The following is a 13,175-nucleotide window of genomic DNA, read 5'->3' on the forward strand; positions in this document are numbered from 1 at the left end:
GGAAATTTCCTCCACAGAAGAATATGTAACATTAAGCTCCCAATGCATCACATTGGAAAGCAATTACATTTTCCTTATGAACATGCAAAATTTCTCATGTAAATGAGCAAATAAAACTATTCCATAGACTAAAAAAACCACAGAATTCCCACAATTTTCTTCTAGGGATTATCTTGACTTAATCCTATCAAGTTAGTGAGCATTTCTCTCACCTGTATTCTCCATAGACACCAGGACAGTAGAACAGAGCACTGAGGGTGTTTTTTCCTCTACAAATGGTATCCAAAGTCAAAGAAATCCCATATATTGAAGTGAGCAGAAAAAGGAAGAGGGCAAGGACAAAAGCTTGATGGTTCTGTTCTCCAACACAGTTGTTAATCCTCCAAGAAACAAAGGAGAAATATGATATTATAGTAACATGATTTAGAAAAAGGTAGAATCCAAAGTGCCCATTAAATACTTGACTTCATTTTTTAAAAAATCTGAAATAACCGTCTATTCACAGCTTACAAAGTAAACACAACTACTTTGTGATTTGGATGAAAGAAAAGGTACAGGTGTCAAATCAGAAAAGGAAGCAGATATGGGGAGGGGTATTCAAGAGACACTTGTATAAATATAACTGAGGAACATGCTGTATTGCTTAAGAGGAGCTGCTACCAAAAAGATCTCATTGCTGAAACAGGAACAATCTCAACCAGAATTGTTTATGATCTATATTCCAAAAAATTGTATGCCCCAAACGTGCATAAATTCTATTCATATGCTTCAAAGACTATGTGCTTGCTATTTAACAAATGCCTTGCACTAATCTTTATAAAATGAACTTGGGTAAGAATTGTCCAATGTAGCAGATGCTGCACACCATTCACTGTCTGCTTACCTTAATCTGCTCTTCTGTTCACCTCTGCCAAGTTCCATGTCAGTTTTTTTATAAGGAAATCATTCCAAATCTTTGATAAGCTTTATATCCATGGAAGCAATTTAAATGTGCAGATAACTCTGCTTTTCTACCCTACAGAATATGTGAAGCTCTGAAAGAAATCATTCTGGTTTCTTTCATGCGAGTTGGAAAATTAGTAATAATGCTCTGCGGTCGTAGAGCTCATACTGCATTAAACAGGGGGCTATAACAGACGATATCCAAAGTCCCTTCAACTCTTACATCCTGATGGTATGATTTACCTGCAGAAAACCCTGTATTTCACTTCTGCCGCCTCTGGGTAGTAATGGGAACACTGATATTTATAACTTTGAACAGAAATTCCCCAACTAACGGCGAACAAAAGGCAGCCCAAAGATAAAGGCTTAGGAACCCAGTCTGTTCAACAGAGATAACAAGTCTATGGAACCACTCACGTATAGATAAAACCAAGGTAGAACAATATTTCAGAGAGAACTACAGCTTGCTGGCAACAGAAGCGTTAGGAAAAAACATCAAGGCCAACTAAGGAACGTACCAGACACAGTGATGATCCAATCTCTTCACACACCTGCCACATATTCGGCAGTGTCCAGCTCGAGCTGGTTTAACCAACTGACATTTGGTGCACCAGTCCTTTGAGCCCTGACCTGTCTCTGCTTCCAATATTCTGGAGTAGCTCTCAGTGTTAGTGTGTACAGCAACACCCGAAGCAGGTACTCTGCAAAGCCCATTGGAGTTTCCCAGGCCATTCTTATTGAACATGTTATTACTGCAACTGCCTTGGTGAAGTGCTTTGTCGCTGTTCATTTGGCTGAAAAGGTAGCCAGGATCTTTCTTGGCTCGATGTAGGGCTACAAGCATCAGGATTAACCCACAAGTAAGAAGAGCCACCTGACTGTATGCCACATGGCCCCGGGGAACCACTTCCTGGAGAAATACATAGTACATGTAACCTAGGGAGAATAGGCCCAGGCTTAAGAAGAAGAGAGTCTGACCTTTCTTCCTATGTGTGAGGTAGTAATACCATAGTACTAGTATGGGAAGCGATATTAGGATGACGAGGGCCAAAAGGAAGTGCAAAGCTGCTATGTGAAGGAAAAAAGGAAGCAAGACGATTGGCGGAAGGAGGCTGATATCGATCTTTACAGCCCCTCGAATCCATGGAAAATGGAAACGATCGGTGAAGGTTTCTGTGATTCTCTCCAATATTCCAGGAGGTAAAGATTTGCAAGTCATCCATCTGTTAGGAAAAAGCACAGATTCTGCTCATATTAGGCCAAACAGAACACGAAATAACATTTCTGCTAGTTTCTGTCACATTAACTTGCACCACATCAGAATTTACAGGGAGAAAATCTTTAGATTCTACTTTTACAGGAGATAAGCATGCTTTTCTAAGGACATGTTCATATGAGAAAAAGCAATAGCACCTTTGGACAGTCACCAGCTCCAGACAAGTTTCTGTTCTTTACATCCCACACAAGGGAAGTAGAATCATAATCCAGCAGAGAACATCTGTCACATTTCAACACTTCCACCCTACTGTCTGCTAATTGAACTGGATCACAATTCCCATCACTTTCAAATCTAGCAGTGATGAATACTGTAACCCAACACACTTGGAGGGCAATGATTCAGGGGACACCGATCCATGCTATCAGCAAAAATACAACAGTTGGTGGGAAGTTCGTCTTCTGTTTTTACATTTTAACCTATGCAAGGCAATAGCATCACTAACCAACAAGGCTATTTGCACAGAAAGAAGGGACCTGTAGACCTAATTAGTCAGAAAGGCATCAGTATGGGAAGACAGAATCTTTTTTTATCCACCTGGACTACCAGGTAATAGTACCAAGTAAAGGTAGTAGAGTTATCAAGGATGCAGCTGTAGAGATGGTCAACAGTATTAAGTTTCTGAGGATACAGATAAGTAACAATCTGAACTGGTCTCTTCACACATCATCATTAGTGAAGCGTGCAAACCAGCATCTGCATTTCCTTGTTGGATGAGAAGAGCACATCTTTCTCCTCCTGTCCTGGCTACTTTTTACAGAGATATGATTGAGAGTGTTTTAACAAACTGCATCATTGTTTGGTTTGGTGGCAGCAGTGCCTCAGATAGAAAGTCCATTCAGAGAGTGTAAGGACAGCAGAGAAGATTATAGGAAGCTCGCTTCCTGTCATTCAAGATACTGCTTATAAGCACTATGTGCTTAGAGCTCAAAGCATTGTTAGAGGCCCCACACACCCACTTCACAGTCTGTTTCTGTTGCTCCCCTCTGGGAATAGGTTTCAAAGTATTTCTAACAGGACTACCAGATTCTGTAACAGCTTTGTTCCCTATGCCATCCGTCTGATAAACTCACAAGATTTGTTTCTCTCACCATGTACACGTATACATCCAAACTAGACAATGTTGTTTTCTGTGTCATATATGTGGGAATATGCATAATTTTTATTTATTTATTTATTTTGTCGTGTTTATGTAGTATATTAGAGGTGGGGACCCTCTGACAGCTCTATGCAACGAAATTTCATTTTAATGTTTGCTGATTAGTGTACATTCAAGTGACAATAAAGTTAGTCTAAGTCTATCAGCAATGTGGGCGGGACCGACAATCTATCCTAACAGGTACCAGGGGTGAAATCCAGCAGGTTCTGGAGAACCGGTAGCGGAAATTTTGAGCAGTTCGGAGAACCGGCAAATACAACCTCTGGCTGGCCTGAGGTGGGAATGGAGATTTTGCAGTATCCTTCCGCCAGGAGTGGGGTAGGAATGGGGATTTTGCAGTATCATTCCCCTGGAGTGGGGGGGAATGGAGATTTTGCAGTATCCTTCCCCTGCCATGCTCCCCAAGCCACGCCCACAGAAACCGGTAGTAAAAAAAATTGGATTTCACCACTGACAGGTACCATATACTAAACCATATGAAAATCCAGAGCTATCCATCAGAGGTGGGTTTTTGCAGGTTCTGACCAGTTCTGGAGAAACAGTAACAGAAATTTTGAGTAGTTCGGAGAACTGGTAGTAAAAATTTTGACTGGCCCCGCCCCCATCTATTCTCTGCCTCCCAAGTCCCAGCTGATCGGGAGGAAATGGGGATTTTGCAATAACCTTCCCCGGGATTGGGGAAGGAATGGAAATATTACAGTATCCTTCCCCTGGAGTGGGGTGGGAATGGAGATTTTACAGTATCCTTCCCCTGCCACGCCCAAGCCATGCCACGCCCACTAAGCCACACCCACAGAACCGGTAGTAAATTTTTTTGAAATCCACCACTGCTACCCATCAAGGCCAGTAACATGTCCATAGCCACGAATCTCAAGCTTGAGGAAATCCTCAGAAAGAGCCCCCACCCCCACCCCCTCTTTACCTTTCACAGCACTCGTCGAGGTCCTCGCATTCGCAGAGACACGCCGCTAGGTGGCTCCTTTGGCCCTTCCGATCGAGATACTCGCAGCAACAGAGCGTATCTTCCACCTCCTGGGCTCTCGCTCGTTTCCCTGCCCGTTTGACCATGTTTCAGCCACGTACGGTAGCAACAACAACGGGACCTTGCTCCGACCATCGGAAAAGGAGCGTGACAGAGGGTGGGTGCGTGGGTGGGTGGGTAGAGACACCAGCTTTCCGATCAGACCGAGGACCGTTCAACGCTTTATAAAACTCTGGGGTGAAAGTTAAGTCGTCGAACGCTGAATTTTGAAAAAAGATTCGCCCAGACAAAAGTCGTCGGTAAAACGCTCCCGGGCGGAAAGACTTTCTCCAGGGTAACTCCGCTTATTAGTAACTCCACTTAACTACCTGCGACCGAGCAATACAGGATTCCTGAAAGGAATGGATCCTTTAGAAAGAGCACAGGATTCCTTATTACAGTTACCAGTATTAATAATAATTATAATTTAATTATAATTATAATAAGTATACGTTATCACAGTTACCATGAGAGCAAACCTTCATTGTAAGCAATTCTTGCCAAGTCCGTGACTCCCGCGCCCCGCGACTCTCGTGGCGGTTCTGAGTTTCAACTCCGTTGAAAGCAAGGAAGGAAAGGAAGGAAGGAAGGCTCCCAGAGCCCCCTTTCCTTTGGCCGCGGCGATTGGTGGGATTCTCGACACGCTCCGCCTTGTTTTATTTTAAGCACTCCTGCTTTCTAGGCACGACCCCTCCCTTCTTGCAGTTCTCCCCTAAGTGTCCTCACGGCAACCTGAAGCTTCCGGCTTCTTTACAACGCCGGTCTTGTCTTCTGTTTTTTTTGTTTCCCCTTTGTGACATCACGGAGATCGGCCCACAGCCGGGAAGATAGCGAAGGCGTGGTTTACCTTCATCCCAGTTAGTGCCGAGGCTTGCCCTGGAGAACATCTGTGAGCGTAGACCCAAAGGTGCTTCTTCAGGAGGCAACTGGACTGTCTTTTTTTTTTTCTTTGAAGACGTTTCGCTTCTCAACCTAGAACAGAGGTCTTCAAACTTGGCAGCTTTATGACTTGTGGACTTCAACTTCCAGAATTCTCCAGCCAGCTATGCTCCAGCAAGACCTCTGACCTAGAAGCTTCATCAGCTGTGACAGCATGATGGGGAATGGAAGGAGGATATATTTCCAATAATGGAATGGAAACTGACCAAGGAGAGATTCAACCTAGAAATGAGGAGGAACTTTTTGACAGTGAGAACAATCAACCAATGGAACAGAAGTTGCCTTTGGAAGTTGTGGGAGCTTCATCACTTGAGACTTTCAAGAAAAGATTGGACTGCCATTTGTCAGAAATGGTGTAGGGTCTCCTGCTTGAGCGGGGGATGGGGGGTGGGGTTGGACTAGATGACCTATAAGGTCCCTTCTGTTAATCTGTATCTGATTATTCTGTCAGAGCTGAAGAACCTTGGATGAGAAGCAAAACGTCTTCAAAGAAAAAACGAGAAAGCCCAGTTGCCTCCTGCAGAAGCACCTTTGGGACAACCATGACCTGGATGACTGAGAATCTCTTTTAGCTATGCAATTTGGAATGAACGCTCTTTGAATGGTGTGGGAGTAGGAATGGATTTCCACAGGAAAAAATTCAGACTACAGGAACCAGAAGCACTACTCAGGTGACCCTGAGGACACAGGTAAACTCCCAGGTGCTTTAAAGACACTCGACCAGCTATCTGCAAGGAGTATAAATTCTTCCATTCTCCACTATCCTGTCAGAGCTGAAGAAGCTTCTTGGAAGAGAAGCGAAACGTCTTTAAAGAAAAAAAGAAAGTCTCCTGAAAAAGCACCTTTGGGACAACCATGACCTGGATGACTGAGAATCTCTAGAGACTGTGAGCGTAGTCTTTAGAGAACTAGTCCACCATAATCATCCACCATATACATGGTGAAGAGTCCATTGACTATAAATACAGAGAGCAGAGATCATTTAAGCAACACATACTAGATTACAGTACTATTACCAACTACTTTTTGGTCTCGCATTCAGATCCAGCCCATGTACAGTAGTTAAATTATGTTGTCAGGAGCTAAAATATGTTGAATTGATGCACAATTCGGATCTTATTACTTTCATGCCCCAAAAGTTTTTGTTCCTGAGTTTTGCCCACCAATCGATTAAGACTGCTTATTTTGGATGTCTTGCATTTCTCCCCCCATCAAATGAGTTAGGTTCATCGATTGATGGTTAAATTACTTCAGCAAATTTATGATACCATGCCGTAATTACAAGAAGGATATTGGACCGATCGATTACATCTGCGGCAGGCAAAAACTTTTCAGGTCTATTTTGCTAGTGGCAGGCAAAAAAGAACAATTATAAGGAAGAACACAATGCTGTAAAAAAGAAACCTATTTGTATCCATTTTGTAGTCAAAACATACATTTATTCTCAGTTCTTAATATTCACGCATAAAGGCAAAGCTAATGGTATGTCTGTACTTTGCCCATTTCCTGCCATTAAGATGCACTAAAACAGAAAAATCAATTTCATCTTAAACAGTTCAAATTATAAACTAGTGATGGTTTTTAGCCATGCCTTGGCTAAAAACCATCACTTGCCATGTAGGTGGATGAGTCAGATCTTATTTCTTATTTTATGAATCCTTTCAAAAGAATTAAAAGGTCTTAATTTACCTTTCTTTTTTAAAAAATGTAATTACAGGTTAGTTGAACAACCATTAGGTATATACAGGTAGTTCTTGGTAAGCCACAATTGAGACCAGAATTTCGGTGGCTAAGCAAGGCAATTGTTAAGTGAGTCAGGCCCAATTTTATGATCTTTTTTGCCATGGTTGTTAAAGTGAATCGCTGCAATTAAGTGAATCATGTAATAAGCAAATCTGGCTTCCCCCATTGACTTTGCTTGTTCGAAGACATCTAGGAAGGTTGCAAATGGCCATCACATAACACCAGGATGCTACAACTGTTGTAAATACATAAGATAAAGTTAAGGTTTCTGCTGTCCAATCATGTCCAACTCTAGGGGTTAGGGTTAGTGGCAGTAGAAGAAACGCAAGTGATCTAAGTTTTTTTTTCACCTGTTTGTAATACAAGACAGCTATTTAATACTGGTGAGTGGAAGATAGAAACTTTTTGCCTAGGTCCATGATACAAAGTAATAATTACATTAAAAGATTCAGAATTAATTAGCTCAATAATGTTTCTCTCTTTACCAAGTAGAGACTTCGTTTTCTAATTGCTTTTGGAATGGAATGGAATGGAATGACAATTGGAAGAAACCTTGGAAGTCTTCTAGTTCAACCCCTATACTATTTCAAAGGGCTGCCCAATCTCTTCTTAAAAATCTCCAGTGATGGAGCACCCACAATTTCTGAAGGCAAGCCATTCCACTGGTTTATTGTTCTCCTTGTCTGGAAATTTCTCATTTCTAGGTTGGATCTTCCGTTGATTAGTTTCCATCATGTCACCCGTAGTCCTTCTTTTCATTAGATTAGACATACTTAGTTCCTGCAAGTGTTGTTAATATCCTTTAGCCTCCAATAGCCTAATGATCTTTTTGCTTTTCTTTGCAGAAGAAATTAAAACTAGATGCCATATTCCATGTGATCTTACCAAGGCATTATAAAGTGGTGCTAACACTTTATGTGCTCTTGAGTCTACCCCTCTGTTAATGCAGCCTAAGCTTGTGTTTTTGGCAGCTGCAGCATACTGCTGGCTCATATTTAAGTTGTTATCCACCAGAATTCCGAGATGCATGTTACTATTGAGCAGGTACCATCTATTCTATACCTGTGCATTTAGTTTTTCTTGCCCAAGTATAAAACCTTACTTTTCACACCACTGAATTCCATTTTATTGGATTGGGCCCAGTGTTCAAGTCTATCAAGATCCTTCCTTCTGGATCTTGAGCATATTTTCTGGACTGTTAGCTTTTCCCACCAACTTGGTGTCGTCTAAAATTTTGATGAGTACTGGGCCTAAAATAGTACTGCATACTTCCCTTCATGTAGATGTAGTTAAGGACTACACATTGAGTGCTGTTGGTCAGCCAATTATGAATCCATCTGGTGATGCTATTTAACCCATATTTTTCTATCTTATCAAGTAGTAGGTTGTGATCTATTTTATCAAATGCCTTACTGAAATCCAAGTAAGTTATGGCCACAACATTTTGCTGGTCCACTAATTTTGTCATTTTGTCAAAGAATGCAATAAGATTTGTCTGGCATGATCTGTTTTTGACAAACTTGTGTTGGGTTTTGGTTATAAGTTTGCTTACCTCTAGATGTTCACAGATTTGTTATTTATTTTTTCCAGGATCTTCCCAGGAATTGATGTCACACTGATTGGTCCATATTTTCCTGGATCCATTTTTTCTGTTTTTGAAGATAGGAACAATGTCAGCTCTTTTCCAGGCAACTGATAGTTCCCTGGTGCTCCAGGATCTTTGAAAGATACAGTTCAATTGTTCTATCATGTCTGCCAGCTTCTTCACAACCCTAGGGTGTAATCCATCTGGACCTGGTGTTTTGAACTCGTCTAGAGTAGATAGATATTTTCTTACCATTTCTTGCCTATTTTGATTTGCATTCCTAATCTGTCTTTTATGCTACTGTTTTTGAGATTGGATTGGTTTTTTTTTCCTTTTTGTGTAAAGATAGATGCAGAGAATGAGTTAAGCAGTTCTGCTTTCTCCCTACTGTCCATCACCCTCCTTGACATCTTCTCCCACTAATGGACCAATCATTTCCTTAAGTTTTTTTCATAAATTAATCTGGCAAAAACTGCAATGTATGTTTTGAAGCACTTATATTCATATTCCCTTTGACTTGTGTTCAATATTTTGAGATGACACACAACACATTTATATTCAATCATTTCTTTTTTAAAGGAATCTAGCATCCTCTATATTTGGGTAACATATTTCAGTAACATAATATGGTAAGGACACTTGGCAAAGATGAGACAGCAACTGTTATTTTATCAAATTATAAACTAAGAAACTAATAGTTTACACTTATTAATACATTGCCATCCATATTAGTACTAGTTGTACTGTGATTAATAATTATTTTTCAAAATCCCTTAGGTGTTTCTGATTCATCAGTTAAACTAGTTTTATATATAAGGACTAAAAAAGCATTTTTGACAAAAGACAAATGAAAATAAAGACTCCTAAACAGAAGTCACAAATAGGATTACTTCCTCCTAACAGAAAGATACGCAGCATAATCAAAACTACACAGTACTGGATGTTCATAATTTTATTTGCATCACACTTTAAATGTTTTTGTTCTTTTTTTATCAGAAGTACAGTTAGAATTTTTTAATGGGATAGTTAGTTTTCTTCATCAGAACGGAAAACTTACATATCACATTCTGCATCTTTAATTGTTACAAGGAACATGATCCCCCCAGGCCTTGAAAACTATAAAACTATAAAATGATACAAATATTCTTACAAAGATCTCTCTCTAAGGTTGTAATATATAAATCAAATTATACATTAGTTACTTTTTAAAGATATGTAGGGTTGGTCATTTTTAAATATGACTTCCAGACATGAATGAAAATTCCCTGAGAAATTCTGAGAATTGAAATGATAGCGACTAAGAGGAAGAAATGTTATAATCCATAAAACAAATTCCCCCCAAACAGAAAAAGCTACATGTAAAATTTAGATTTATTCATAGATATCTGGAACAAATAAGCCAAATGTTGAAACAATTTACTTTTTAAGATTTTTTTACATAGATAAAAGGAAGATGATGTGAAAAACTTTGCATGTGATAAACCAAACATTTTATATTGCATTTTTCATAACACTTAAGATTGTTTCCATCTAAATCCAGTGTTTATTACTTTATACAGTAGAGTCCAGTGGTTTGCTGAAGTGTTTATCAGCAATGTATATATAATTATCAGCTCTCATTTTGTTCTCAAACATTCATTTCCACCAATATTCACAGCTCAAGAAAGTGTTCTCTCTCTCTCTCTCTCTCTCTCTCTCTCACACACACACACACACACACACACATACATATATACACAGAAACACACATATAAGACATCAAGTGGGTCAGGAAGATTCACAAAGATTCACAAATTCACAAGAAAATTCTTTTAAAAAAAAGCTTATTCCAGAACAACATTTATTATATGTGAAAGTATTGTGATGAAAAGACTGTAATAAAGAAGCAGCTTTATCATCGCAGCAATATATTTTCATTCTTCTTAGTAGCTGGTTTTAGTGACATCAACTTTCAGGGTCCCCATCTTTGATTCTGTTTAGGTGATCAAAACTATGCTGGAGCATAGACAATGAGGTCTTCAGCTGGAGTGATAAAGATTGCATAAGGAATACGCAACAAATTATACTTTGAATCAGAAATGTAATTATTTCCAACCCAAAGCAGTTCTAGGTTTCACAGGAAAGTATTTTTATATCCCATTTTCAGTTGGAGTCCTTAATAAGGACTTGCAAAGATAGAAAGAAGGGGGGACACCAGTTTACTTGGTAGGTAGTGCTATTTTAATTATCAACGATGTCTCAGACTGAGATAACATCATATATAACACCAATGAAAGTCAGCCAGCATTTATTTAAGCTCTAGGTTTCTTCTGTACTATTATTGGCACCAAGGTAATTGCCTATTAAGAGTCAGACCCTTTTAAGAAATCTCCCTGATTCTAATCAACGCAAAATGAAAATGGGGAAAGATAAAGGCTCTCCCATCTCTCTGATTTTGGCTTCACCAGTCCAACTTCTGCCTCCATTCATGTTAGTGTCCTGCCATTGAAAGACTCTCCAATTTATATTCTCGTATGCTTAAGGACTCCTCTAGATCTGCTTGCCTAGACGACTTTCTTATTTGTCAGGATAATCAGAAGGAAGACCTTTGACTGTTGCAGGATCACTACATTTTTAGTTGGTCACCTCATTTCCAAACTGCTTTTAAAAGCTGTCTCTTTCTGATATTGATTGGTTCTATGCCATTCAGAGGTGGGTTTCAGCAGGTTCTGACCAGTTCTGGAGAACCAGTAGTGGAAATTTTGAGTAGTTCAGAGAACTGGTAGTATAAATTCTGACTGGCCCCGCCCCCAACTATTCTCTGCCTCCCAAGTCCCAGCTGATTGGGAGGAAATGGGGATTTTGCAGTAATCTTCCCCTGAAGTGGGGTGGGAATGGAGATTTTACAGTATCCTTCCCCTAGCCACGCCCACCAAGCCATGCCCACCAAGCCACACCCACAGAACTGGTAGTAAAAAAATTTGAAACCCACCACTGATGCCATCCCCCTGTTCTAGGGTGGATCAAATTGAAGATTGTACAATGCATTCTTCAGCATTATTCTCAGATGACAGCAGATACAGTATAGCAGATATTTATACTGTTATAGCTAGGCCATTCTTGCTGAATATAAGAGACTTCTGAATTAAACCAGTTTTTATACCATTAACTTGCTATAATCATCAAGAATTATTAGAAAGTAAATGAAAAGCAATGTTGTTTTTTAATCCTCTAGATCAGTGTTTCTCAACCTTGGCAGCTTTAAGATGTGAGGACTGTAATTTCCAGAATGCTGACTTGGGAATTCTGGGAGTTGTAGTCCATACAACTTAAAATTCCTAGGATGGGAAAAACTGCTCTAGTTATTCACAATGATGTCTGTACCTCCATATACAGTGGCTCAAAACAATAAGGATCAGAATACTTACCTGTTCAAGCAAAGCTATAGAATCCTTTAACACCCCTTTCACATATTGGGCTTGATTCATACTATGATGAGTTTTCTCCTTTGATGCCACATTAAGGGCTAGACTGAAGAAAGAATAGAACATTAAAATGTAATATATTTGCTTCATCAAATTTAATCATGCTCTCATGTTATTTAGTCATGCTCTCATCCAGGGGTGATATGTTCCCGGTTCGGACCAGATCGCCTGATCCAGTAGCGATGGAGGTGGGTGGTTCGGAGAACCAGTAGCAAAAATCGCTGCCCCCCCCCATTGCCCAGCTGAGCCACACAATCATCAGAGGCTTTTTTTTTATTTTTAAAAGCATTTTTTCTACAACCTCTTTAGCCGAAAAAATGCTTTTAAAAATTAAAAAAAAGCCTCTGTTGATCACGCGGCTCAGCTGGGATCATCAGAGGCTTTTCAAAGCATTTTTTCTACAACTTCTTTGGCCAAAGAGGTTATAGAAAAAATGTTTTTAAAGGGAAAAAAAGCCTCTGCCGATCAGGCAAGTCAGCTGGGATCGTCAGAGGCTTTAAAAAAAAAAAGCTTCTGCCGATCAGGCAAGTCAGCTGGGATCGTCAGAGGCTTTTTTAAAAAAAAGAAAGCCTCTGTCGATCAGGCATCTCAGCTGGGATTGTCAGAGGCTTTAAAAGCATTTTTCAGCTGAAGAGGTTGTAGAAAAAATGGTTTTAAAAGTTAAAAAAAAAAAAGTTGGCCACACCCATTCAGTCATATTACCCCCTACCAAGCCACTCCCACAGAACCGGTAGTAAAAAATTTTATACCACTGCTCTCATCTCTATATTAATTTTACTAGAAAAATCCACACAGTGGATTTCCTAGTAAAGTTCCTAGATTACCACATGATGGATAGAATTTCAATTATCAAATATATTAAGGGAGGCTGAAAAGTTTCAAAGAGTGAATATTACCATTTTGTACAATTTTTGCAAACCTAAGACATTGTTCTACTACGAGTACCATATGGGTGCACCATCATTTCCCATACTGATGTGAAAATAATTGATTATAGGATCATTCAAAATGACAAATAATCAAGTGACTTCCCAAGTAAATTGCCA

At 39.6% G+C, this 13,175-nt stretch overlaps 2 protein-coding genes across 5 annotated transcripts in view; both read right to left on the reverse strand.

Annotated features, from left to right (window-relative positions):
• The window catches only part of ZDHHC23 (zDHHC palmitoyltransferase 23), a 14,282-nt gene extending 9,150 nt beyond the window's left edge, over nt 1-5,132 (reverse strand). Inside the window, exons 1-4 of one of the 3 annotated variants that reach the window (XM_087894822.1) lie at nt 4,865-5,132; nt 4,300-4,751; nt 1,461-2,165; nt 213-380 (exon numbers count right to left, since the gene is read on the reverse strand). In XM_087894822.1, the coding sequence (XP_087750948.1) occupies nt 213-380; nt 1,461-2,165; nt 4,300-4,445 (1,019 nt within the window). In that variant the 5' untranslated portion in view covers nt 4,446-4,751; nt 4,865-5,132. Of the gene's footprint in view, nt 1-212; nt 381-1,460; nt 2,166-4,299; nt 4,768-4,864 lie in introns of all 3 variants that reach the window. The other 2 variants (XM_034411761.3, XM_087894821.1) reach the window with 2 other exon arrangements.
• A 4,470-nt stretch (nt 5,133-9,602) lies between these two features.
• The window catches only part of GRAMD1C (GRAM domain containing 1C), a 58,398-nt gene continuing 54,825 nt past the window's right edge, over nt 9,603-13,175 (reverse strand). For both annotated transcript variants that reach the window (XM_087894820.1, XM_034411781.3), the window contains exons 17-18: nt 12,073-12,175; nt 9,603-10,687 (exon numbers count right to left, since the gene is read on the reverse strand). In XM_087894820.1, the coding sequence (XP_087750946.1) occupies nt 10,610-10,687; nt 12,073-12,175 (181 nt within the window). In that variant the 3' untranslated portion in view covers nt 9,603-10,609. The remainder of the gene's footprint in view (nt 10,688-12,072; nt 12,176-13,175) is intronic.

This window comes from Pantherophis guttatus, chromosome 5, assembly GCF_059756535.1.
Source record: "Pantherophis guttatus breed Tessera chromosome 5, ASM5975653v1, whole genome shotgun sequence".
Taxonomy (NCBI): domain Eukaryota; kingdom Metazoa; phylum Chordata; class Lepidosauria; order Squamata; family Colubridae; genus Pantherophis; species Pantherophis guttatus.